The sequence below is a fragment of the Rana temporaria genome, chromosome 2 (genome assembly GCF_905171775.1).
Source record: "Rana temporaria chromosome 2, aRanTem1.1, whole genome shotgun sequence".
Lineage (NCBI taxonomy): Eukaryota > Metazoa > Chordata > Amphibia > Anura > Ranidae > Rana > Rana temporaria.
Genome location: NC_053490.1, coordinates 187,556,812 through 187,583,459, shown reverse-complemented (window position 1 = coordinate 187,583,459; position 26,648 = coordinate 187,556,812). Strand labels below are relative to the sequence as shown.

The window sequence follows — 26,648 nt, the reverse complement described above, 5'->3', positions numbered from 1 at the left end:
ATGATAGACGTTCTGGGCATTAAGAAGTGCTTGAAGCTGTGTGCATTGAAGAACTTGCAGCTGTGTGCACTTAAGGGATTGAAACTGTGTGTGTCCAAGAAGCCCAAAGCTGTGTGCGCTTGAGGAGCCCAAGACTGTTTGCATCTAAGCTGTGGGCCTGGAAGAGCTGGTGGTCTGAGGGACCAGTATCTACAGCAGCAATGCTGTTGAAGAGTAGCCAGGTGGGCTAGAATTTTCATTTGTATTTTGTATATTTTGCTGGAGATGACCCCTGTGTGGGAAACCTTTATGTTAAAGACTTTTTTTGCCTTTTAATAAAAATAACCTGTCGTGCCCTAAAATATCTTTCCTGACTGGCTTGAATCACTGAAAAACACATCTACCACTAGAGTTAATAATCCCTTATGTCACAATATATATATAAATAAATATATGTATATTTTAAATTATATATATATATATATATATATATATATATATATATATATATATATATATATATATATCGCTACCCCCGCAGAAGCCACTGGTTATAGATTGGGATGGCGTGTTACCTCTATGGCTCTGACGTCTAGGGTAGTTGATGAGAGTAGCAATGACGGAATGTCCAAACAACAGGTGTCTTTCTTGTGCTTTTATTACTGCCCAACACGGCAAACAGTAAACTGGAGGTAGATAGATCAAAGATGCGTGAGGAGGAGAATTAGCAGATTCAGGTCCAACAGAACAGAAGCAGTCCTGCCTCTCTGGCTTTCCTCAGACTGACTCCCCACCAAACAGCACAACTCGCTTGGTCTCAGAATTTGGAGACCAAGCCGATTTCTGGGGCCCCACCATAGCTTCAGTTGCTCTGGGCCATCAGGGTCCCAGAACTAAGAACACCACGTAATGCACGTGCGCCCCGGCCTGGTAGGCCATATCGCCGGGGCCCGTGATGTGTGGTCAGCCTGAAGGTGGGTGCCGCACCCGTGACCAGAAGAAAACGAACCCTGCCAAAATGGCGTCTGTTCCTAAAGTATCCTCCCCCAGCATGCCCCGCGAGGGAAAACCCCTCCTGATTGGCTGCTGGCAAGAGGTACTCCCACCTAGACTCCACCGGCACCAACTGTCGCCCCGGGGTGGAAAAACTCCTCAGGAACACAGAATGAACACACAACAGAGCCCAGCTGAAACAGAGGCTTAATTTACACAAATTACCTGGATGAGAGTTAACTAACTCTCTCATCCCCCTCTAAATTTAGGATAGCACCTGTACTGAAAGTACACAGGCTCTACATATATATATATATACACATACACCTTTTATGAGTATCAAACACATTTTGTCAGCCTTCAAATGTTTTATTCTGTTTTATGAAACATTGTACAATTAAATTTGATGGCTTTACTCATTTTGATTGAATGGATACCAGTTTACTGATGCATGCACCTATGAAGTCCTTCTACAAAACTGACTTTAAGCCAGACTTTAATGTGATTGGGATTAAGATTCAGAACTTCCGCAGTTTGCTAAATTACATGCAGACCAAACTCAGAACCAAAATGTTCAGCTCATCCCTAGTTGGAAGATTCTATTTTGGCAGTATGTAACCTGGATAGGAGTACTCTAATTGATTACTTCTGTAGAAGAATAGGAGTCTTGCTTTATTTAGGGCTTAAAGGGTTAGTTTATCTTTACCAGAAATCTGCCTAGCTAAATGGTGCCTATAAATAAAAACAAATTGTGTAGCCAATATAACATATTTCTTTTTTAACAATACTATCCTTGTTTTATCTTCATTTTATATCCTTTTTGCATAACTTAATAAGTGCCAAATTAATCCCTACAATCTACAAGTGCCAAATTAATCCCTACAATCTACAAAGTTGACCGCTGATGAGGATTGCAAACTATCTACTAACAGACACATATTGATAAGTAACACTGTTTTACAGTAGTAGTTATAACCCAATACAGAGTTTCTGGTGACCTTTTATGAACATTTACTGTTCTTTTGGGAACACATTTCCTGCTGTTACGTTTAACATAAAATGCTTTCATTTTAGAATATTGTGAAAAAATTAATCATAATAGCAGGCTGAAAAATTACATTGTTAAAGTAATGTTTATTGTGTGGCAATACAACCTCAAACTGACATTACTACACTACTACCCTATTATTTTTGAATGTGAACAATAATAGTTTCTCAACACTGATTATACATTTTTATACAAATCTTTGAATTAACTGTGATCACAGGAAAATACTAAATTATTCACTCACCATATGGTAACCTGAACATTAAGTTCTACATTTACACTGCATTAAGTAACCTTGAATAAAAAAAAGCTTGTACAAATCTTTTTTTCCTTTCCTTTAAAGTAGAAGTCAACCCATTTATTTTCTTTTTTTTCATTTAGTTTTGGATAGTTTAGAAGTTTAGAATAGTTCTAATGCTTCCCTATTCTGTAAAAAAAATATGGGCCAGATTCACAGAAGAAGTACGCCGGCGTATCTACTGATACACCGGCGTACTTTCAAATTTGCCACGTCGTATCTTTAGTTTGAATCCTCAAACCAAGATACGACGGCTTTTGGCTTCGATCCGACAGGCGTACGGCTTCGTACGCCTTCGGATCGTAGGTGCAATACTTTGGCGCTCGCTGGGTGGAGTTTGCAACGTTTTCCGCGTCGGGTATGCTAATTATCTTTTCCCGGCGATCCACGAAGGTACGCGCGGCCGTCACATTCTCTTACGTCGTCGCTAGTCAGCTTTTCCCGGCGTATAGTTAAAGCTGCTATTTCGTGGCGTATAGATAGACTTGCCATGTTAAAGTATGGCCGTCGTTCCCGCGTCAAATTTTGAATTTTTTTTTGCGTAAGTCGTCTGTGAATAGGAAAGGACGTAACTCACGTCTACGTTCAAAAAATGACGTCGGTGCAACGTCATTTTTGCGCAAAGCACGGGGGGAAATTTAGAAACGGAGCATGCGCATTTCAATCGGCACAGGGACGCGCTTTATTTAAATGAATCACGCCCCCTACCCGCCCAATTTGAAATACGCGCCGAGAAATACACTACGCCGCCGTAATGATTCGAAATTTCTGATACGCTGCGCCAGGGCAAATGTCTCTGAATCTGGCCCTATATTTTTATAGTCGTCTATGCTTTTTTTTACATTACTTTGTGTCCTAGGTGGCAGCAATCGCTGGAAGAAATTAAAGGAAGACTTTCAGTTTAAACACAGGTAGCAACAAACATCTGAAATAGTTTCTAAACTACGGCTAGCCTATTCAAAATTAAGACAAATTTGGAGTTAACTTAAGCTTTAAAACACAATAAATAAATACATTGCATTTGACAATTAGATTTTTTTTTTAATGCCAGACAGTGGGTCAGATCCTCGTACAATTGCATAGGCGCAGCATATGTGAGATACGCTACGCTGCTGTAACTTACTTTTTAAATCTTTGAATCCACAAAGAATTTGCGCCGTAAGTTACGGCGGCGTAGTGCATCTCTCGCGGCGTAACGGCGCGTAATTCAAATCGGCGAGTAGGGGGCGTCTTTCATTTAAATGAAGTGCGTCCCCGCGCCTAACAAACTGCGCATGCGCCGTCCCTAAATTTCCCGCCGTGCATTGCGCTAAATGACGTCGCAAGGACGTCATTGTTTTGACGTGGACATAAATTACGTCCAGCCCCATTCACGGACGACTTACGCAAACAAAATAAAATATTTTCAAAATCGACGCGGGAACGACGGTCATACTTAACATTGCGTACGCCACCAAATAGCAGCTTTAACTATAGGCCGAAAAAAGCCGAACGGAAACGACATAAAAAAATGCGACGGCCGCTCATACGTTCGTGGATCGTCGGAAATAGCCAATTTGCATAATCGACGCAGAATACGACGGGAACGCCACCCAGCGGACGCCGAAGAATTGCATCTAAGATCCGAAGGCGTACGAAGACATACGCCTGTCGGATCTAACCCAGATGCCGTCGTATCTTGTTTTGAGGATTCAAAACAAAGACACGATGCGGGAAATTTAAAAGTACGCCGGCGTATCACTAGATATGCCGGCGTACTCGCTTTGTGGATCTGCCCCAGTGTGTTTAACTTATTGCAAATTGTAGGGGGCGCTGCAAACTTAACACAAATACGTGATCCTGTGATCCAATCCAAACCGGTGCTCAAACTACATATATAATTAACAACTCCTAAGTGATCCAAAATCCAAGATTTGCTAATCACGACAAATGTTCATAGTGACCAGGTACCGCCGCCTAGTAAATCTTCCAATCGCACACCTTCCTGGGGAAACGGCTCAAAAGTACAAAAATGGGTGCTGAAGCGATCACCAGCTGGGTACTGGAACAATCAACCACATGAACATATTCGAAAGCACACCACAGATCGTATATAACATCAAAAAACTTCCAAATAAAGAGATTACGTACATCTGGTAAGCACAATCTATATTTGGTGCACTTCGGGTTTCGTAATATACAGTGTATGGTGAAGGATCACACATCGCATGTTGGAGAAGTTTTTTTCACAGGAAGATTGTTTTTGTTCACACTGGATTTTCTAAGCACATTTTGGACATAATGTCTGTTTGCGCAAAATTTATAGCGTTTACAAAATAGGGGATAGTTTTATTGCATTTTTATTAATTTTTTTTTTTTTTACTACCAATGGCGGCGATCAGCGATTTTTTTCATGACTGCGACATTATGGCGGACACTTCGGACAATTTTGACACATTTTTGGGACCATTGTCATTTTCACAGCAAAAAATGCATTTAAAATTGCATTGTTTATTGTGAAAATGACAGTTGCAGTTTGGGAGTTAACCACAGGGGGCGCTGAAGGAAATATGTTATACCTAGTGTGTGTTTACAACTGTAGGGGGGTGTGGCTGTAGGTCTGACGTCATCGAATGTGTCTCCCTATAAAAGGGATCACACGATCGATGCAGCCGCCACAGTGAAGCACGGGGAAGCCGTGTTTACATACGGCTCTCCCCATTCTTCAGCTCCGGGGAGTGATCGCGAGGGGGTGGCTAGAAACGAATAGCCGCTCCCTCATCCCGGATCGCTCCCAGACGATTTCCGACTGCCGCATGTACCAGGGGGACCCGCGGAAAGGCAGGGACGTACATGTACGCCCATCTGCCTGTACGTGCCATTCTGTGGACGTATATGTACATGCGGCGGTCGTTAAGTGGTTAATCTCACAGGAGTTGTCAATTATATATGTAGTTTGAGCACAGGTTTGGATTGAATCACAGGATCACTTATTTGTGTTAAGTTTGCAGCGCCCCCTACAATTTGCAATACTCACTAGATGGAAGATTTATACTTCATCCTCAGGAGAGCAGCTTAGAATATTTGTGCATATATAATTTATATTTTTGCATTTGGCACGGAATCATTCAATTATCATTCAGTGTGTTTAACTGCTCTAAAAAGGTGCCCCATTCACATTATTTCAATATGAGCAATAAAAATACTGTTTATTATTTTTGCCAACTGTGAAAGAAAATACTTTAATTAAAAGACGACTTCATTACAAATGTTTCTCTTAAAATGTGCATACTATAATCCAGTATTTCCTACATCAGCCTTAGTGAAGGGTCATGTCATGTGCAGCAGTTTTATTTTCAGAACTACACAACTATGCAACTACATGGATGTTTGGCAAACAAGCTGTTAATGGTTCTAATGCCGTGTACACACGATCGGTTCGTCTGATGAAAACGGACCGTTTTCATCGGACGAACCGATCGTGTGTGGGCCCCATCGTTTTTTTTCCCCCATCGGTGAAAAAACTTCGAACCTGTTTTAAAATTATCTGATGGTTAAAAAACCGATAGAAAAAAACAATCGTCTGTGGGAAAGTCCATCGGTTTAAAATCCATGCATGCTCAGAATCAAGTAGATGCATGCTCGGAAGCATTGAACTTCATTTTTCTCAGCACGTCGTAGTGTTTTACGTCACCGCGTTCTGTCACAAACAGATTTTTAACTGATAGTGTGTAGGCAAGACTGATGAGTCAGCTTCATCGGATATCTGATGAAAAAATCCATCGGTCCGTTTTCATAGGATGAACCGATCGTGTGTACAGGGCATTAGTCATAATAACCTATCTATATTATGGGCCTTAATGGTTTATATAGGAAACTCGTCATAGCCTTCATATTGACAACTGATAAAGCTAGGGTGAAATGCAACAACTTGATAGTACAGCATATAGGCCAGAAAGTCTGACTTATTTTGCATTTTAGTTATCTGAAAGTATTTTATAGTAAGACATACAAAAAATATATAATAGCGAACAAATCTAATAACCAAGAATCAGCAATGAATAAGTCACGTTTTTTTGAGAAGGTAAGTTTAGGAGCTGGTGCATTTATCTGAGCTACCCTATGGTAAAACTGCAACCTCCTGTTCTGCATTTGGGTTCCTTTTTCCTTGTACGCTTCTAACCGATCCTGTTTTATGACCTGTATTAGCTTTGTTTCTGATGTCTGTCTGTGTACCCTGTCGATCCGGGTTATGACTTTATTCATGTCTGTCTGTTGGGTGTTGCAGCTCCATTTCTGTCTGTGTGTCTAGAATGTTGTCCAGCTAGGCAATATTGTGGGTCACATACTGGGGTTTGTGCTGCCACACAAAAGCCTCTGCCATTATTTGCCCTAGTGAAGGCCTGACTCCTGCACTTTGGTAACAGAATTTATCACAAGATGGCAGTGGTATGAACCTGTCTGTCTGTTCTGAACCTGTATTTGTTCACCCAAGCATCTGAATTGAGCTCACATTTCTATTCTTGCTTTGTCTTGAATTTCTACTATGCTCCAGTCACCAACCTCCTTTGTTTCAGAAATGTCTAAATTCTCTAGATATGGTTAGCAGATCCCTACTACCTGTGACCATATGCACCAGGCAAGAAACAAAACTCCTCTTCATGAAGGGTATTTTTATACCCTCTATAAAAAAAAGTTTTCATAAGTAATGGTAAATCAACTCACAGTTTTTTTTTTCTGAAAGCATTAAAGTTGTTCCAAGATCTGTATATTCAAAGTGCACATAATTGGACCAGGTGTATGCCGATTACCTTATTCCTTTTAAAGGAGACTTGTTTTCATTGCCTAATTATCTATTGAATTCAGACTTTAATCTTGACACTGGCCCATTTGTGTTTATTAGGACTGAGGCTGGGTTCACACTACTACACTACTTTCATCCTACTTTGCTCTGTGTTCAATGTTTCCCTATGAGAGTGTCTTGTAGCGTCCTACACAAGTCAGTCCGACTTTGAAAATGCTCCCTGTACTACTTTTGGTCCTACATTGATCCTACTTCAGGCCCATTGAATATCATTGAAGTCGGACCAAAGTAGTATCCTGTTCATGAAAGTAGGATGGATGTAGGACCAATGTAGGATAAATGTAGGACCAATGTAGCAGAGCAAAGTAGGATGGAAGTAGTGTAGTAGTGTGAACCCAGCCTAAGGCTGGGTTCACACTACTACACTACTTTCATCCTACTTTGCTCTGTGTTCAATGTTTCCCTATGAGAGCGTCTTGTAGCGTCCTACACAAGTCGGTCCGACTTTGAAAATGCTCCCTGTACTACTTTTGGTCCTACATTGATCCTACTTCAGGCCCATTGAATATCATTGAAGTCGGACCAAAGTAGTATCCTGTTCATGAAAGTAGGATGGATGTAGGACCAATGTAGGATAAATGTAGGACCAATGTAGCAGAGCAAAGTAGGATGAAAGTAGTGTAGTAGTGTGAACCCAGCCTGAAGGATTGACTTGACATCAACCATTAACTCCAGCTGCTATTTTTTAGACTGTTTGACTTTGTTGCTTGCTTACAGCCTACTGTCACACTTGCAGGTCAAGCTTCTGAATGTGTTTTAGTTCTTCTGATACTGCCCAGTACCCCCAAGGCACTGCCCCTGGTAACAGTCTCTTCAGCCTCTGCTCTATATAAATTCTGAATAAATGTATAATCCCTTCTGTGTTGATTGACATAATAAAATTGTGAAAAAATTATTTTGCACGACTGTGAATCAAACCACCAGCTATAAATAAATATAAACTCCTAAGTGGTAAAACAAAATAATCATTACAGCACTGATTCAATAATATAAAATATTCACCAGTGTGAAAATTCTTGCACAATAAATATCATGATCAAATTAAGGTCCCAACAGAAGAAAATATTTTTAACCAAAAATTATTTCAAACAAAATTCCCATCACCAGTATTATTCTTCCAAGTGTAGAAAAACTTTTGATCCAAGGTGACAACCAACACTAGTACAAGAAAACGCACTTACCAGGTGAGCGTGCCTATCTCCCTACCAGATTAGGCAAACACAGCTTGTAGAATTCCAAAGATCTTACAAACAGGTGCAGTCTATTTAAAGCTAAAGGCTTCACCTAAGGTTCCCATAGTGTAATATCTTAAATATCCAAATTAATTTGACACAAATAATCAAGGTACTGACAAAAGCTGTTTAAGCATAAGCTTAAAATCAAGCATATAAATCTGTTGGCTGCCAGCCACCGCTCACTCTGACACTATGGGAGCCTGCTTTTCTGTTATTTTTATGCTGGCTATGAAATGTAACCACTGAATGGGCAGAGGATAGCACATTATATTGTTGAATCAGCGCTGTAAATATTATTTTTGTGTATCTGTATAATCAACTTGTTGAGTTCCAGCACCACCTGTCACCTGATATTTTACCAATCTCAATGGACCATATATCTGCTAATCGAGACCCCAAATGTCTAATTTCTTCATGTCCTGTTGAAATTCAGGCTGTCTGCAAGTACTCAAATCCTTAGCACGGTTGGCATTATCCACGACAGGCCTGACCTTGCATTTTCAAAGAGTGTCTCATGAGAATATGCACCCCAACATCTAATAGAGACGTGTGTACAGCTCCAGCGCAAGAAGCAGCATTGGACGAGGGGTGCAAGTTGGGCAGACACAGTGCAAGCAGCAAAAGTAAGTTTTGAAGAAATGGAAAAGAAAAAGTATCACACAGCTTTAGGAAAACTTCTCTAATAGGATAGTGAAAGTCTATACTTTAGGTAGTAATTTGTAAACAGACATTACCTGGAGTACTAGGGATACCCAAAGACAAAATACCATGAAGCCGTCAAAAACACACCAGCGATCCTTTACATAGGATGTATCTCCCTGAGGAAAAAAAAAACATATCTTATAATCGTAATGCAGTAAAATAATTCAAGTAACATTAAATTGCTCTGTGTCAAATTGACCACACGAGAAGTAAGGGAAAATTCCCAATTGGACAGGCTGCAACAAAAATCCCACAGAAGATTTAACCCTGCCCATTCTCTTAAAAGAGTTTGTGTATCTGAATGTCATTACCTAAAGGAATGTGTATTGAAGTTCCTTGTGTCATGTTGTGGGTGGAGTTGAGTCATTGTCCATATTTGGTTGCTAACTGTATAAGAAGAGCTGAGTTTACCATTAAAGAATACATTGGTTTGGACCCAGAGAACAGAGCTTGTGTCTCATTATTCTGGGGAATTCTTATGGATCGTGTCTGCTGGATTGTGGAGAGTCGGATAAGCTGTCTTGGGTTGGTGGAATGGAATATCGTAAACGGTGTTAACCCCTGTGTCATGAACAATCTCGGCCACTAGATGGCAGCAGCGGCACTTTGGTGCGCGCGGGCGCGCGCACTCGCAATCGCGGCGCAATCGTGGCACACTCGTGCACCGTAATGCACACGGGTGCGCGCACCAGCGGCGGCAGCGCGCGTGCACGTGAGGACGCCGTTTTGGCGCCAAACTCGGGTTCAAAAGGATCCTGACGCCTGCACTCATTGCTGACCTGTCTACAGCGCCCCCTGTGACCCTTGTACCCTTGTTCCTGTTATACCCGATTCCTGATCACCCGGCTTGTACCTGTCTCTCCCTGCCTGCTGCCTGCCCTGACTACGGATCGCCTGACCATTCTCCTGCCTGACCCACTGTACTTCTGCTGCCCGCCTGTTGCCGACTCTGCCTGGATTTGACTCTGCTGAACTTCCGCACCTGTACCGGATCCAATACCCATCAGCGGATCCCTCTGCTGGGACTTGTCCCCACTGGACTACAATACACCTTCCCCGCTGTTGCTGCCTCATCTGCTTCCTGCATCTTCACCTGCCTATTGGGTCTGCCAGCCTGCACCTGCTTCCCTACGCTGTCCGGGACCTCTGGAGCTCTTCTCAGCTCAGCACCAGCGCTGCAACCGGCACTCGTGCAACTCTGTACCCCCGAGCCCCCTGTCTGCTCTATCAGGGGTCTCGTGGTCAGAGGAGCAAGGGCAGCCACTCCTTGCACGTCGGGCTCGCCAACCAGGTACGTGACAGTACAGGTCAGCCATGTCCGAGCCCGCGCAGGGAGTGGATCCCATGCAGGAACTCTGCCGTCACCTTGAGGGACTAACCCAGGCGGTCCGAACCCTGCAAGAGGGTTATACAAGATTGGAGAACCGCGTCCAGGCCTTATCAGTTCCAGCTCCCACTGCTGCAGCCGCGGGTAATGCCACCTCACCTTCTGTGATCATGTTGCCACCAGAGCCCAAGGTCCCTACACCGGAGAGGTTTTCAGGGGATCGGAGCAAATATCGTGCCTTCCGGAACGCCTGTGAACTATTCTTTGCCCTGCAGCCGAGGACCTTTTCCTTGGAGGCCACCAAGGTGGGGTTCGTGATCTCACTTCTATCCGGAGAACCACAGGCTTGGGCCCATCGCCTTCTGGAACAAAAGAGCACTTCCCTGGACACCCTAACCACCTTCTTTCAAGCTATGTCCTTGCTTTACGAGGATCCACATCAAGCTGCCACCGCTGAGGCCGCCCTACATGCCCTCCAACAGGGTCGCAGACCAGCAGAGGACTATGTGTCTGAGTTTCGAAGATGGAGCTCAGACACCAGCTGGAATGATTCGGCCCTTTGCTACCAGTTCCGCCTTGGCCTCTCGGATTCACTTAAGGACGAGTTGGCTCGGGTAGGTGTCCCTGAGACTTTAGACGCCTTAATTAATTTGGCAGTCCAGATTGACAGACGCCTGAGAGAACGCCGGTCTGAACGAACCACCGGTCCGTCACGTCCAGTCTGGATGTTGCCGCGGGTACCCTCCTTCGCCAACTCAGCTCCACCGGTCCCAATGACCTCTTCACCACCCGACACTTCGGAACCCATGCAGCTGGGGCTCCTTCGTCCATCTCTTACCCCAGAAGAGCGCCAACGTCGAAGAAGCAATAATCTGTGCCTATACTGCGGGGAATCCGGACATTTCGTGAGATCCTGCCCGGCGAAGCTTCGTAAGTCCCTCTTTTTGTCGTCTGTCCATTTACCCGCTTTCCCCAAGAACTGCTCAACTCATCTGGCTGTCTCCGTTGTCTTTCAGCTCCCCGGAAGGAATATTCCGGTCCACGCCATAATTGATTCCGGAGCGTGCAGTGGTTTCTTGGACCAGTCCTTCGCCACCAGACACCGTATTCCTCTGCGTTCTAAGACTATTGGACTTTCTGTACATCTTGCAGACGGATCTGCCTTAAAATCCGGGCCGGTTGTCCAAGAGACTTTGCCTCTGGCTACAACAATTGCCGACATCCACCACGAACTTCTGTGCCTAGATATTATCGAGTCACCCATATTTCCTGTTATCTTAGGTATGCCGTGGCTACAAGCCCACAACCCACAGATCAACTGGCTCTCTGGGGAAATTACCCTCAACTCTCCTTACTGTCGTCAACATTGCCTGCAAGTATCACCCTTCCTCGTCTCCCCTGCTCTGCATGGACTCTGACCCTGAAAGTCGTCAAGTTGTTCCTAGTGCATACCACGACTTCCTGGACGTGTTCAGTAAGAAGGGAGCTGAGACCCTTCCTCCGCATAGGGCCTACGACTGCCCGATAGAGCTCCTCCCAGGAGCTGAAATTCCCTTTGGGAGAATCTTCCCCTTGACAGGACTTGAGCTTGAGAACCTAAAAACTTACATTGATGAAAATCTCAGGAAGGGGTTCATTCGCCCATCCACCTCTCCGGCAGGGGCTGGGATTTTTTTTGTAGAGAAGAAAGACCACTCCCTCGGCCCCTGTGTGGATTACAGGGAATTGAACAAAGTGACTATTAAAAATCGGTACCCGCTACCCTTGGTACCTGAGTTATTCCAACGCTTGGGCGCGGCAGTCATCTTCACAAAATTGGATCTCCGCGGGGCATACAACCTGGTACAGATTCGTGACGGGGACGAGTGGAAGACGGCCTTCCGAACCCGCTTCGGACATTTTGAATATCTGGTCATGCCCTTCGGGCTTTGTAACGCCCCTGCCACATTTCAACATTTTGTGAACGACATCTTCAGAGACTACCTCGACCTTTTTGTTATTGTGTACCTGGACGACATCCTCATCTTCTCCCCTTCCCTAAGCAAACATCGGGAACATGTGAGGTGTGTACTCGGCTGCCTACGGTTGCATGGACTTTATGCAAAACCCGAGAAGTGTGAGTTCGAGCGCCAGGACATACAGTTTCTGGGTCTCATAATTTCAGTGGAAGGTATCAAAATGGATCCTCAAAAGGTCTCTGCAATCCTTGATTGGCCGGCACCCAAGGACAAAAAGGGTGTCCAGCGTTTTGTCGGCTTCGCAAATTTTTATAGAAAGTTTATCCGAGGGTTCTCCAGTATCATTGCCCCGATAACCAGCCTAACCAAACAAGCCAGTCGATTTCAATGGTCCCCAGAGGCCCAGTCGGCTTTTGAGAAGCTCAAGGACTTGTTCGTATCAGCATCCATCCTCAGACATCCTGACGCTAGCCTGCCCTACATCCTAGAGGTAGACGCTTCAGAAACCGCTGTTGGGGCGATCCTCTCCCAAAGACAGGGCCCCAAGGCTCTCTTACACCCTGTTGCGTTTTTTTCCCGCAAATTGTCTGAACCTGAAAGGAACTATGGTGTGGGGGACCGGGAACTGCTGGCAATCAAGGCCGCCCTGGAAGAGTGGCGATACCTTCTGGAAGGCGCAGCCCATCCGATCCTGATATATACTGACCACAAGAATCTTGAGTACCTCAAATCTGCTAAAAGACTAAAACCACGTCAGGCCAGGTGGGCATTATTCTTCACAAGATTTGTGTTCCACATAACGTACAGACCTGGGTCAAAGAATTCCAAGCCCGATGCCCTTTCCCGTATGTATGGTGACTCAGAAATCTCTACTCCTCCGGACACCATCTTGTCCTTCAAAAACTTCTTGCTTCTTCAAGAAGACCTGCTATCGCAAATCAAGCAAGCCTCTTCCAGCCTTCCTCCCCTACCGAGTTTGGATCTTCAGCTGAAGGATGGGTTGTTGTGGCATCAAGACAGAATTTTTGTACCTGAAGGTGTATGGGTCACCGTCCTAAGGTTTTGTCATGATCACAAGCTGGCCGGTCATTTTGGGGTGCACAAAACATCAGAGTTGTTACAGCGTACGTTCTGGTGGCCCCAACTTTTAACAGATTGCAGGAAATACGTGGAGTCTTGTGCCACTTGTATACGGAACAAGGGAAGTCTAGAGCCTGGGGATTACTGAAGCCACTGTCGGTACCAGAAAGACCCTGGAAGATGATCTCCATGGATTTCATCGTTGAACTTCCCCGGTCGGAGGGCTTTACCACCATCTTTGTGGTGGTGGATAGACTCTCCAAAATGGCTCACTTTTTGCCCATGAGGGGCACACCCTCTGCTTCCGAAACAGCAAGGATGTTCATCAAAGAAATTGTGAGACTCCACGGGGTCCCTGCAAATATTGTATCCGACCGGGGGGTACAATTTACGTCCAGGTTTTGGAGAGCACTCTGCGAAGCCCTTAATATCGGCCTGTCGTTCTCCTCAGCGTACCACCCGCAGTCGAACGGTCAGACGGAGAGAACTAATCAGACTGTTGAACAATACCTACGCTGTTTCTCTTCCTTTTCCCAAGAAGATTGGGCTTCCTTGCTGCCCCTAGCCGAGTTTGCGTATAATAACTCTATTCACTCCGCCACAAGACAATCTCCGTTTTATGCAAACTACGGCTTCCACCCCTTGTTCATGTCTAACTCCATCCCTGAAAGTACGGTACCCGCGGTCCAGGAGACTTTGAACTTTTTCAGCACCAACAATAAGATTCTGCAGGAGACCATGACCAAGACGCAGGAGTATAACAAAGAGGTGTTTGACAGGAAAAGGAGGGGGGAGCTTAACCTAGAACCAGGAGACCAAGTGTGGCTATCCACTCAAAACCTGAAACTGGCATGTCCATCAAAGAAATTGGGTCCAAAATTTTTGGGTCCCTTTCCCGTCAAGAGGAAAATCAATAACGTGGCGTATGAATTGGAACTGCCTGAATCCTTCCGCATCCATCCAGTGTTCCACGTCACTCTTCTCAAACCTGACGTCCCTGATCCTTTCCCTCAGAGGGACACCGGGCCTCCTGAACCAGTTCTAGTCGACGGTGAGGAAGAGTTTGAGGTGGAAGCTATCCTGGACTGTAGGAAGAGAGGCGGCCAGATCCAGTTCTTAGTGAAATGGAAGGGCTATGGACCCGAAGATAATTCATGGGAACCAGAATGTAACATCCATGCGGAGAGATTGGTCCAGTCCTTTAAAGATGCTCATCCTCTTAAGTTGTCTCAGTTGGGCATCCGGAGGCTGCCCATTGGAGGGGGGCAATGTCATGAACAATCTCGGCCACTAGATGGCAGCAGCGGCACTTTGGCGCGCGCGGGCGCGCGCACTCGCAATCGCGGCGCAATCGCGGCGCACTCGCGCACGGGCGCGCGCACCAGCGGCGGCAGCGCGCGTGCACGTGAGGACGCCGTTTTGGCGCCAAACTCGGGTTCAAAAGGATCCTGACCCCTGCACTCATTGCTGACCTGTCTACAGCGCCCCCTGTGACCCTTGTACCCTTGTTCCTGTTATACCTGATTCCTGATCACCCGGCTTGTACCTGTCTCTCCCTGCCTGCCCTGACTACGGATCGCCTGACCATTCTCCTGCCTGACCCACTGTACTTCTGCTGCCCGCCTGTTGCCGACTCTGCCTGGATTTGACTCTGCTGAACTTCCGCACCTGTACCGGATCCAATACCCATCAGCGGATCCCTCTGCTGGGACTTGTCCCCACTGGACTACAATACACCTTCCCCGCTGTTGCTGCCTCATCTGCTTCCTGCATCTTCACCTGCCTATTGGGTCTGCCAGCCTGCACCTGCTTCCCTACGCTGTCCGGGACCTCTGGAGCTCTTCTCAGCTCAGCACCAGCGCTGCAACCGGCACTCGTGCAACTCTGTACCCCCGAGCCCCCTGTCTGCTCTATCAGGGGTCTCGTGGTCAGAGGAGCAAGGGCAGCCACTCCTTGCACGTCGGGCTCGCCAACCAGGTACGTGACACCCTGACCGTTACATTTCTGTTCTGAGATCTGATCCCCATTACTAAGCTCAGGGGGAGAGCGAAACGCGTTGGGGTCAAGGCTGAGGTTGCCACACCATTCACCTCACATAACACCTAGATGTGTGGTATTCAGGGCCCACTGATTACTCAGGAGTCAAGAACAAATATCCCCAATGTAGACAAGGAGAGTAATGAAAACCAGACAGTGTCTCAGGCTGCAGGGGCCCCAGAATGAAGCTGTTAATGTCAATGGAGACATAGAAAAAACTCGGAGGCATTTTCATAAGCTTAGCCTCAAGACCATTCAGTAAAAGAGATCAGTATCAATATAGGGATTTACCTAGTGTGGGAGTAAAATGCAAAATGATCATGTTTAAATTGAATGTATATTTAATTATTCAAAATTGTTCAGTGTTTTGTCATGTCAAAAGTGATCTCTAGGCCCCCTTTACTTTATTTGCATTTTATAAAGATTGCCGTATTTTGAGTCTAGTTTGGAAATCTGAAACTGAAATTGGCTGCTTATGGCACCACCACCTATTTTGAGATGGTTGTAGGACTTTCAATAATGTCTTAAAAATTGTGAGTATCTTTGTCATGTTCCTGGTTGGATTTTTGTTGTGATCTTGCAAAAAAAAAAAAAAATGCAACAATGGTATATGCTTTTTATTTACAGGTGCATGCATACAATCAGGATTGCTTTGTGTCTGCAAGAAAAATAAATTGGCCTGTTATAAAATATAAAAAGAATGTTCTGTGTTCAGGAATTCACAATGGAAATGTTAGTAAACAGAATGTTTTAGAGCTGTCGCCTTGGGTTTAGAATTGTGTACTCTATACATTTTTACATGTAAATCGATCCCTACACAGAGAATAAAACCATCAGCTTTGTGTGAAATGCAGTTTTTGCATTACAAGTGACAGCTTGAGGCAGTACTGTGTAAGTACAAATAATCACTTTTAGAAACTTTAAATAGCGGTTTGAACTGATGGAATTATATTATCCACCGACATCTGAATTCAAGCTGTAGATACATTCCAGGGATTGTTTCAAATGCTATATGTTTAAATAAATTACAAATTAGACTCATTCACACTTTTCCTTGCTTTACTGCACATGCAGTAAGACAACACTTTAAATCATGCTACACTAACACAACCCATTAATTGTATATGGCCCAGCACTGGCCCAGCACTTTATGTAATAAAAAGGTGGGAATCTTTTTAAAGGTAGTGTACCACAACACAGGGCATCTGCTTTGTAATGATCTGCAATGTGTGTTGGGGTTTAAAATGAATGGCTGTGCAACCCACCACCAGTGTTGCCAAACTACCAGATAAAAAAAAACTTCAGCTCTGTGAACCGATCGCGGGACACCGGCAGACATCGAGTCCGCGGGTCCCGTGGGCAAGGTCACGGAGCTTGCGACCACATTGCGGCAAATTAAAGGGGACGTACCTATACGCCCATTTGCCCAGCCGCGCCATTCTGTCGGCGTAAAAAGTCATGCGGCGGTCCTTAAGTTAGTTAAACTCTTTAAATAAAGATGCGAGGATTAATAGGACACTTTCCAGTGAAAATAAATAAATAAAAATGTAATCTTTGCAGGCATTTACCCAAGGGATTGATTAAGGAAGTATGCTTATGATCAATGACATAATATGGTTTATTTACTAAAAAATAGATACTGTTTTGGTCTGTTGAATATACTTTTGCAATTAGTGTGTTACATCTGTTTAATAAGTGCAAAATATAAAGTGGGAGTAAATCCTGAGTTTTTTTTAAGCACATTCAGCAGCTGATTTATTCACGTAATAAGTATGCAGCTTCTTTATATTTTACTTCTTGACTATGTTTCAGTTTAAGCTGGTGCCATGACCGTTGTCCAGTGTTTTTTGTTGCAGGGTGACCTTGCATGCAGGGGCTAGAATTTTGTCTCCCTAGACTTTGTTCATCAATAGAAGCATACAACCCCATAGCCTAGGATGGTAAGGCACTCCCTGCTCCTCCCACTTTTCCCATTATTCCTTCTCCAAGCTAACATACTGACTCCACACAGCACTATGCACTGTTAACATTTTCCTGTGAAGACCTGAAGTTCAGTGTTCAGCGAAGCAGCACTGAGGTAGCGGGAGCCAGCAGCATTGAGGCCTCATGCACACTGGACGTTTGACGTTTTTACAGCAGCTTTTTTTGGCAGTTTTTAGACGTTTTTTTCTACAGTCAATAAACTCTCCATCATGTTGTCCTACATGTCCATGCACACATAGGCTGTTATCAGTTCTGGGCAGTGGCGTTTTTGAGCAGTAAAAAAAAACCCAAACTAGTGGGTTCTGAGAGACGTTTTTTAGCTGTAAAAACGCTCTAATGCTGATAAACGTTGATAAACACTGATAAACGCTCAAAAACTTTACTCACCCGCATTTTTTATCCATTAAAAAAAAAAACTGCAGAGCTACTGGCGTTTTTATAACGTTATTTTAATGTCCAGTGTGCATGAGGCCTGAAAGTTGGGGTAAGAATTTTAATAGTTTACTGGGACAGGATTATTTTCTTGCACTCAACACTCCTACCACTAGTCTTTCAAACACATCGGACAATTTTGACACATTTTTGGGACCATTGTCATTTTCACAGCAAAAAGTTCTATAAAAATGCATTGATTACTGTGAAAATGACAATTGCAGTTTAAGAGTTAACCACTAGGGGCGCTGTAGGGGTTAAGTGTGACCTCATGTGCGTTTCTAACTCTAGGGGGGCGGGACTGGACTTGTGATGTCACTGATCGTCTTTCCTTATATCAGGGAACACAGTATCAGTGACACTGCCACTGTGAAGTACGAGGAAGGTGTGTTTACACACACCTCTCCCCGTTCTTCAGCTCCTGTGACACCGGCAGCGATCGGGTCCACGGGTCCCGCGGACGCGGTCACGGAGCTTCGGACCGGGTCGCGGGCGACCCACGGCTAGGGAATTTAAAGAGGACGTACAGGTACGTGATTGTGCCCAGCTGTGCCATTCTGCCGACGTATATGGGCGATAGGCGGTCCTTAAGTGGTTAAAAATAACAAACATGTTATACTTACCTGCTCTGTGAAATGGTTTTGCACAGAGCAGCCCCGATTCTCATTTTTTTGGGTCCTTCGCTGGCTCTTCTGGCCCCTCCTTCCTATTGAGTGCCACCACAGAGAACAGCTTGCGATGGGGGCACCCGAGCCGATCTTCAGCTCCGTGAGCCACATTCAGCCCCACACCCTCTCCTGATTGGCTAACCAATTTGATTGACAGCAGCAGGAGCCAAGTCTGCTGTGTCTCAGCCAGTAAGGAGGGAGAGTCCCGGATGGCTAAGGCAGTTGTGCACATCACTGGATAGAGATGGGTCTCAGGTAAGTATTAGGGGGCCTGAGGGAGGCTGCTGCACCCAGAAGGTTTTTATTTTAATGTATTGAATGCATTAAGATAAAAAAAAAAAACCTTCTGCCTTTAGAATCACTTTAATGGCAAGAACTTTAAAAAGGAAAAGGTGATCCCATATGTTGAAAAAACCCCAACCAATTTTCATTTACCATGCTAAATACATGAAGGACACTGACAATTTACTTTGAAAATAAATATTTCAAAAGACCAGCTGTTATACAAAAACACTAAATGAAGTTTGATATAAATATGAATTAAAGTTGATTGCTAAGTATTTCTGCACTGATAATAGCAAAGTACGTTGTAAATGTGGGAGTCATTTCCTGTAATTTACATTATAAAAAGGCTTCTACTCTAATATTTACATCAGTTAGACAAAAGATTATCAACACGGGACCTATAGTTTTTAGCAACCCCACAGAACTCTTTAAACTCAAACATCCTAAAGTTTTTGTAAAATAGTGCTATAAACTCTAATAATAATGTAGCTTTTAAACAAAAATACTAATTAATGGTTATGTACCTTTTTTTAAATATTTTATTTACAGTCATGTTACTGCACAGCCTCCCTTCATGTTCATTTCTCCAGTGCTGGGCATGTCTCTGTTAGATGGTGGGCGACTTGTGTGCAAACAGTGTGACTACTGGACGGTCAGAATGAGATCACACATAGCAGGGAAGTACCCTCTTCAGCTTTAACAGCCATTGCTGGGTACCACTGTCAATGAACACAGCAGGGCCAGTCAGGGAGTGCGCCAGCTAAACAGACTGAGATACAGGCACTGAGTCCTGCATCTTTATGGCGGAACAACAGATATGTTGTTCTCAGAATGACACAACAATAAAGAAGAACTGTCAGGGCCATGGGGTTTTAACCACTTCAATACAGGGCACTTTCACCCCTTCTTGCCCAAGTCAATTTTTAGCTTTCAGCGCTGTTGTTTTTTTAAATGACAATTGTGCGGTCATGCTACACTTTACCCAAACAATTTTTTTTTATCATTTTGTTCCCACAAATAGAGCTTTCTTTTGGTGGTATTTCACCTCTGGGGTTTTTATTTTCTGCTAAACAAATAAAAAAAGACAGAAAATTTAGATTTTTTTTATTCGTTTCTGTTACAAAACTTTACAAATAAGTACATTTTCTCCTTCACTGATGGGCACTGATGAGAATGCACTGACAAGTACTGATAAGGCGGCACTGATGGGCACTGATGAGGTGGCACAAATGAGTTGGCACTGATGATGGGCACCAATATGCAGCAATGATAGGCGGCACTGATTTGCAGCACTGATGGGCATTGATAGATGGCACTGATGGACACGCATATGTGGCACTGACGGGTGTTGATAGGTGACACTGATGGGCACTGATAGGTGGCACTGATGGGCGTGGATGCACACTGATAAGTGGCACTGATGGACAATGATGGATGGGACTGATGTACACTGATAGATGGCACTGATGGGCATCACTGATAATGAGGCACTGGCAGGCATTAGTGGTGGGAACCGATTGGCATCAATTGTGGGCACTAATTGGCATCCCTAGTGGCCATGGGTGGCATACCTGGTGGTCACAAGTGGTGGGCATCCCTGGTGGTCCTGGGTGGGCATTCTTGGGGGGGGGGGCTGCACTGATAATCAATCAATGCATACCCCCCTGTCAGAGGAGCAGCCCATTGGCTCTCCTCTACTCACGTCTGTCAGTGGCTTTTACTGTTTACATTGTGATCAGCTGGGATTGGACACAGCTGATCACGTGGTAAATAGTCTCCATCAGGGACTCTTTACCTAGATTGGTGTTGCGGTGTGTCAGACTGACACGCTGCACCACCGATCACTGCACACCCCAGGGGCACGCGCCGGCTCCTTATCCTGATCACTTTATATGACCTCCGGTCAGGGTAACTTAACTACTTTGCCAACGTCATATTGCTATATGGTGGGCGGCAAGTGGTTGAAGGAAAAGTTTGGTCAAAGCAAGTGGAGGACGCTCCATTAGGTGTGCTTGGGCGTTGCCCCCTAATTTATGCGCTCCAACCCCTAATCTACATGCAGGGTACAGGACGCATGAATTTCAATGTTTTTTTTAAGCATGTGAAAACCCGAGGCTCTAATTGGCTTAAAAAATGGTGGGCTTGGGAGCAGAGCGACCGTATTGGCTGGGAGCAGAAACAGGGGAGAAGGCGCCAAGAAGGAGATGCAGGGGGAAGCCGCCGAAGCTGCCTGCGACCTGGATGGGGAAAGTGCTGGGGGTGGTGGGCGGATGGGGGAATGACGGGAGCAGGTCTGTTCCCTGATCAACCGAGCAACAGGGGGGGCCGGGTGGTTTGTTTGGTCAAAGCCAGTGGCGGCTGGTTTTTTTGGGGGGCGGCGACAAACAACCCTTAATCCCCCCAAATCCCCCCGAGCAGCACCCCCCTGCTGTTTGCAGGTCAGTCTGGGCTCCTGGTACTAGTGCTCCGATCTCCTCCCATCTGCACACTCAGACTAAAAGCCAGACACCGGGAAATGCTGCTGGAAGAATGAGGGAGACAAGCCCAGCCAATCTATGACACCCGACAGCAGCACAGGGACACTGCATAGGCTGATGATCCCCCGCTGTTTGCGGTCGATCCGGCAACTTACCCCATTGTGGTGGGTGGCGTGCAGCAGCTTGACTCCGAGTCCTCTCCTCTATGGCAGCTTCCAGCTCCTCCCCTTCTCCTTCTAGACAACCAAAAGGATCGCCTGTCCTTTCAGCCAATTGGGTGACAGGTATGAGACCCACTTCATGATTGGCTGGGAGGAGAATCAGTGTTGCAAAAGTGAATATTAATTTGCTGTTGCAACACACCTGGGTGGGCTCCGGGTTCAATAATCTGCACTCCGAGCCACCCTATTTTGAAGAGTATTAGAGCCTCTGGCTCTAATTAGGTGCTTCAAAAAACACCAACCGGGGCGCATGGATAGGCGGCGACAGTGGCAAAGAGAGGGGGGGGAAGCGCCCATGCGCCCACAATGGACGGGCCACCCCTGGTCAAACCTTTTTTGGTCATACTTCTCCTGTGGGTCATAGGAGTGCACTTCGTTCTGCACTTCTGTAACTGTCTGACATCAGAAAGCTGGTCCAGGCTCTGCAGGGAAACCAATGATAATGTTGGGATCCACCCAGATGCCTAACTGGCATGCTACTGAGAGCCTAAACCAGCTGCTCCCACCCCCTCCACAGTCCAGTGCTCCAGTGAGTGGTGGAGGGGCAGAGCAGTGAGCATGTGAATGACTGTCACTGCTCTCTGCTCAGAGTGGATCCAAAAATTGAGCGATCAGTGGTGTATGAACGCTCAGTTTTTGGTGTAGAGCCAGTGTAAGACAGCTGCCACAGCAGATCAATGCTGCAGCCACTTCGGTGAGTGTGATTTTTTTTAAACTTGCAAATAAAAACTCACAAAAAAGGCTACATTTACAACAAGTAACATGAAAACACAGACAGACAGACACACACACACACACACACACACACACACACACACACACATTATATATACATATATATGTAGCGCCTATCTACCTTACAGTACTGGTGCTAGTGAAATTTAAGGGCAGATCAGAGTGTAGTTAAACTCTGATCCAGATTGTTAGTAGCAAATTGTGGTCTCTGTCTCAGCTTGGCTGTGCTGTGAGCCCATTCTGCTGTGCTGGGGTGTTCTTCCAACCCCAGTACTGCAGGTGGCAGCAGTGGAGTCGAGGTTTGGGTGTTCTTCCCAGCAGCCAATCACGAGGGTTTGTCCTCGCTGTGCATGCTGGGAGCGGTATTTATGGGAAAGACACCATTGGTTCTGGGTCTTTTTCGTCCAGTGTGGCACCCACCTTTAGGGTGGCCACATCACGGCACCCCGGCGTCATGGCCTACCTGGCCGGGGCGTACGTGCCACGTGGTGTTTCTGGTTCTGGGGCCATGCTGACCCAGAGCATCTGAACAGTGGCGGGGGGGCAGTGAGTGACTGGGTTCCCAATCTGAAGATCCCAAGCTGTACTGCTGTTCAGTGGGGAGTCAGTCTGAGCAGCGCCATTGAGAGGCTGGCGGTCCAAAAGGGCCTTGACAAACCACCGTGGATCGAGGTAGCCGGACACCGAGGGATTGATCACCTGTCGGTCGGTACCTGGGTGGCAAGTTGAAGGAGATCCAGACGTAACTCAAGTAAGGAGGCATATCTCCAATAATCCAACCCAGAGGGGACCTGTGACAGAGGTATCTTTTGAGGCTCATTAAGAGGGGTCTGTGGCAGAGAATTTCTCCCAAGTTCAAGTTCACCAAGGAGGGTCTGTGGCAGAGACGTATTCCTAAAATTGTCCGAGTGATACTCCAGCTGCCAGGTCAGTGAGAGAGGCCTGTCCGGGTACACTAAACACACTCCGGCGGGAGTGGTGAAGAGAAGTGTTACGTTTGGGAGCAGGACTGTTTCCTATGATTACGCCTGAATCCGCTATTCTCCTATCTTCTTCAGCTGGCTGGGTAATAAAGAATATATATATATATAAATATAAATAGATAGAGAGACAAATATATATATATATATATATATATATATATATATACATACATACATACATACAGTACAGACCAAAAGTTTGGACACACCTTCTCATTCAAAGAGTTTTCTTTATTTTCATGACTATGAAAATTGTAGATTCACACTGAAGGCATCAAAACTATGAATTAACACATGTGGAATTATACATAACAAAAAAATGTGAAACAACTGATCATATTCTAGGTTCTTCAAAGTAGCCACCTTTTGCTTTGATTACTGCTTTGCACACTCTTGGCATTCTCTTGATGAGCTTCAAGAGGTAGTCACCTGGCGCAGCACCCCATCACTCTCCTTCTTGGTCAAATAGCCCTTACACAGCCTGGAGGTGTGTTTGGGGTCATTGTCCTGTTGAAAAATAAATGATGGTCCAAATAAACGCAAACCGGATGGAATAACATGCCGCTGCAAGATGCTGTGGTAGCCATGCTGGTTCAGTATGCCTTCAATTTTGAATAAATCCCCAACAGTTTCACCAGCAAAGCACCCCCACACCATCACACCTCCTCCTCCATGCTTCACGGTGGGAACCAGGCATGTAGAGTCCATCCGTTCACCTTTTCTGCGTCGCACAAAGACACAGGGATTGGAACCAAAGATCTCAAGTTTGGACTCATCAGACCAAAGCACAGATTTCCACTGGTCTAATGTCCATTCCTTGTGTTCTTTAGCCCAAACAAGTCTCTTCTGCTTGTTGCCTTTCTTTAGCAGTGGTTTCCTAGCAGATATTCTACCATGAAGGCCTGATTCAAACAGTCTCCTCTTAACAGTTCTAGAGATGTGTCTGCTGCAAAAGGTGGCTACTTTGAAGAACCTAGAATATGAAATATATTTTCAGTTGTTTCACACTTTTTTGTTATGTATAATTCCACATGTGTTAATTCATAGTTTTGATGCCTTCAGTGTGAATCTACAATTTTCATAGTCATGAAAATAAAGAAAACTCTTTGAATGAGAAGGTGTGTCCAAACTTTTGGTCTGTACAGTATATATATATATATATATATATATATATATATATATATATATATATATATATAAAAGGTGTTCTGATCACCATAAAGTATATTTTCTTACTGTTGCTTTAAATTGGGATCCATTACTAACAGGAACTGTATTATATTACGCCCACTTCCTGCCCAGTAGCCATTTTTCCTAATCCCTTCTACAGTGAAGAAGTATCAGAAGAGCTCCACTATTTTTTTAATGCTAGCTTTGGAAGCATATGTCTGTAAGTTGGCTGTCATTCATTTTTCAATTATTTAGTATATAAAAATATAAAGTGTAGCGCCAGTGACTCCGCTCTACTCGGGATGCCCCAAATGGAGTAAGACACTCCTGAAAGGAATGAAAAAACAACGTGTATCCACACAGTGATAGTGGGATAATGTATAGTATCACAAATGTGAAATATCAATCACAAATATAAAAATGAGAATATTAAATAAACCTGTAAATTGAACAAAGTGCATTACACAAATTCAACCCAACACCATATTGTACATAAATCAATCTGTGTTGTTATGTGTCCATAGAGATCAATCCGGCAATCAAAAAGATGTTTGATAGCAAAAAGAGGAGGTAACAACTCACCAAATTGACATATGAACCAGACACCCAGCATCAACATAAATTAATATGTGGAAGAATCTCTATATTCCTCTGTAACAGTCTGCATAGAAACAGAAGATGTAAAGTCCGTCCCCCTATCAGTGGTGATATACAAGTATAAACTCTTTCCACTCGTATGGACTTGAAGAGATGAATATCTTCAGCAACTCATTCCAATCACTTTAGGGAAGGTAGTAAATGGATACTCTTAGGCCCCATACACACGAGAGGATTTATCCGCGGATACGGTCCAGCGGACCGTATCCGCGGATAAATCCTCTCGAGGATTTCAGCAGATTTCTATGCGATGGCGTGTACACACCATTGTTGAGCATGTCAGCAAATATTCATCTGCTGGAAATCCATCCCAGGGGAGATTTATCCGCGGATAAATATCCGCTGGAGTGTACACACCATAGAATCTATCCGCTGAAACCCATTCGATGGGATTTATCTGCGGATAGATTCTATGGTGTGTACGGGGCCTTACCAGATTCCAATGACCCACTACTCATCATACGATGGGTGGGTCTCCAATGCTTGTATGGGCCGATTGCCCTCTCTGGTTATCCTTGCGGTGGTATCCTTCCAAGACTATTTCAAAGCCTATGTGACATCAGGACGGTTGCTGGTGGGAGACTATACTCACAGTCCAGACCCCAGTAGAAGTCCAATTGCGACGAAACCGGTAGGGTATACAGGTCACATTGCCACCATCTGCTAAAACTCTGTGGATTCCTTCAGCCTTTCACAGGGCATTGAAGCTTTATTTTTTGCTGCATGTTTTTCTGGTTGGATTGTTTTCTCCTTTTTTTTAGATTCACTACTGAATTTTATTGCCAATTTTATTCAAAGTGTTGATCTTTGTAGTGACACTAGTTTGATGTTTTTTATTAAATCACAACTTTTTTACACTATGAGGAGCTTTTTCTTTTTTCTTTTTTCCTCACATACCTTGGTATGATCAATTATTGGCTGTATCACGATTTTCCAATCACCCTTGGAAACATCCAAACCCCCCTGGACTGTGAGTATAATCTCCCACCAGCAACCGTCCTGATGTCACATAGGCTTTGAAATAGTCTTGGAAGGATACCACCGCAAGGATAACCAGAGAGGGCAATCGGCCCATACAAGCATTGGAGACCCACCCATCGTATGATGAGTAGTGGGTCATTGGAATCTGGTAAGAGTATCCATTTACTACCTTCCCTAAAGTGATTGGAATGAGTTGCTGAAGATATTCATCTCTTCAAGTCCATACGAGTGGAAAGAGTTTATACTTGTATATCACCACTGATAGGGGGACGGACTTTACATCTTCTGTTTCTATGCAGACTGTTACAGAGGAATATAGAGATTCTTCCACATATTAATTTATGTTGATGCTGGGTGTCTGGTTCATATGCCAAATTGGGAGAGTTGTTACCTCCTCTTTTTGCTATCAAACATCTTTTTGATTGCCGGATTGATCTCTATGGACACATAACAACACAGATTGATTTATGTACAATATGGTGTTGGGTTGAATTTGTGTAATGCACTTTGTTCAATTTACAGGTTTATTTAATATTCTCATTTTTATATTTGTGAT

The 26,648-nt window shown here is 44.6% G+C and overlaps 1 protein-coding gene across 1 annotated transcript in view; it reads right to left on the bottom strand.

Moving 5' to 3' along the window:
- Nucleotides 1–26,648, bottom strand: part of NALCN (sodium leak channel, non-selective) — a 582,786-nt gene that overhangs the window by 520,761 nt on the left and 35,377 nt on the right. The window contains 1 exon segment of the mRNA XM_040336161.1: nucleotides 9,131–9,214. Coding sequence (XP_040192095.1) covers nucleotides 9,131–9,214 — 84 coding nt within the window.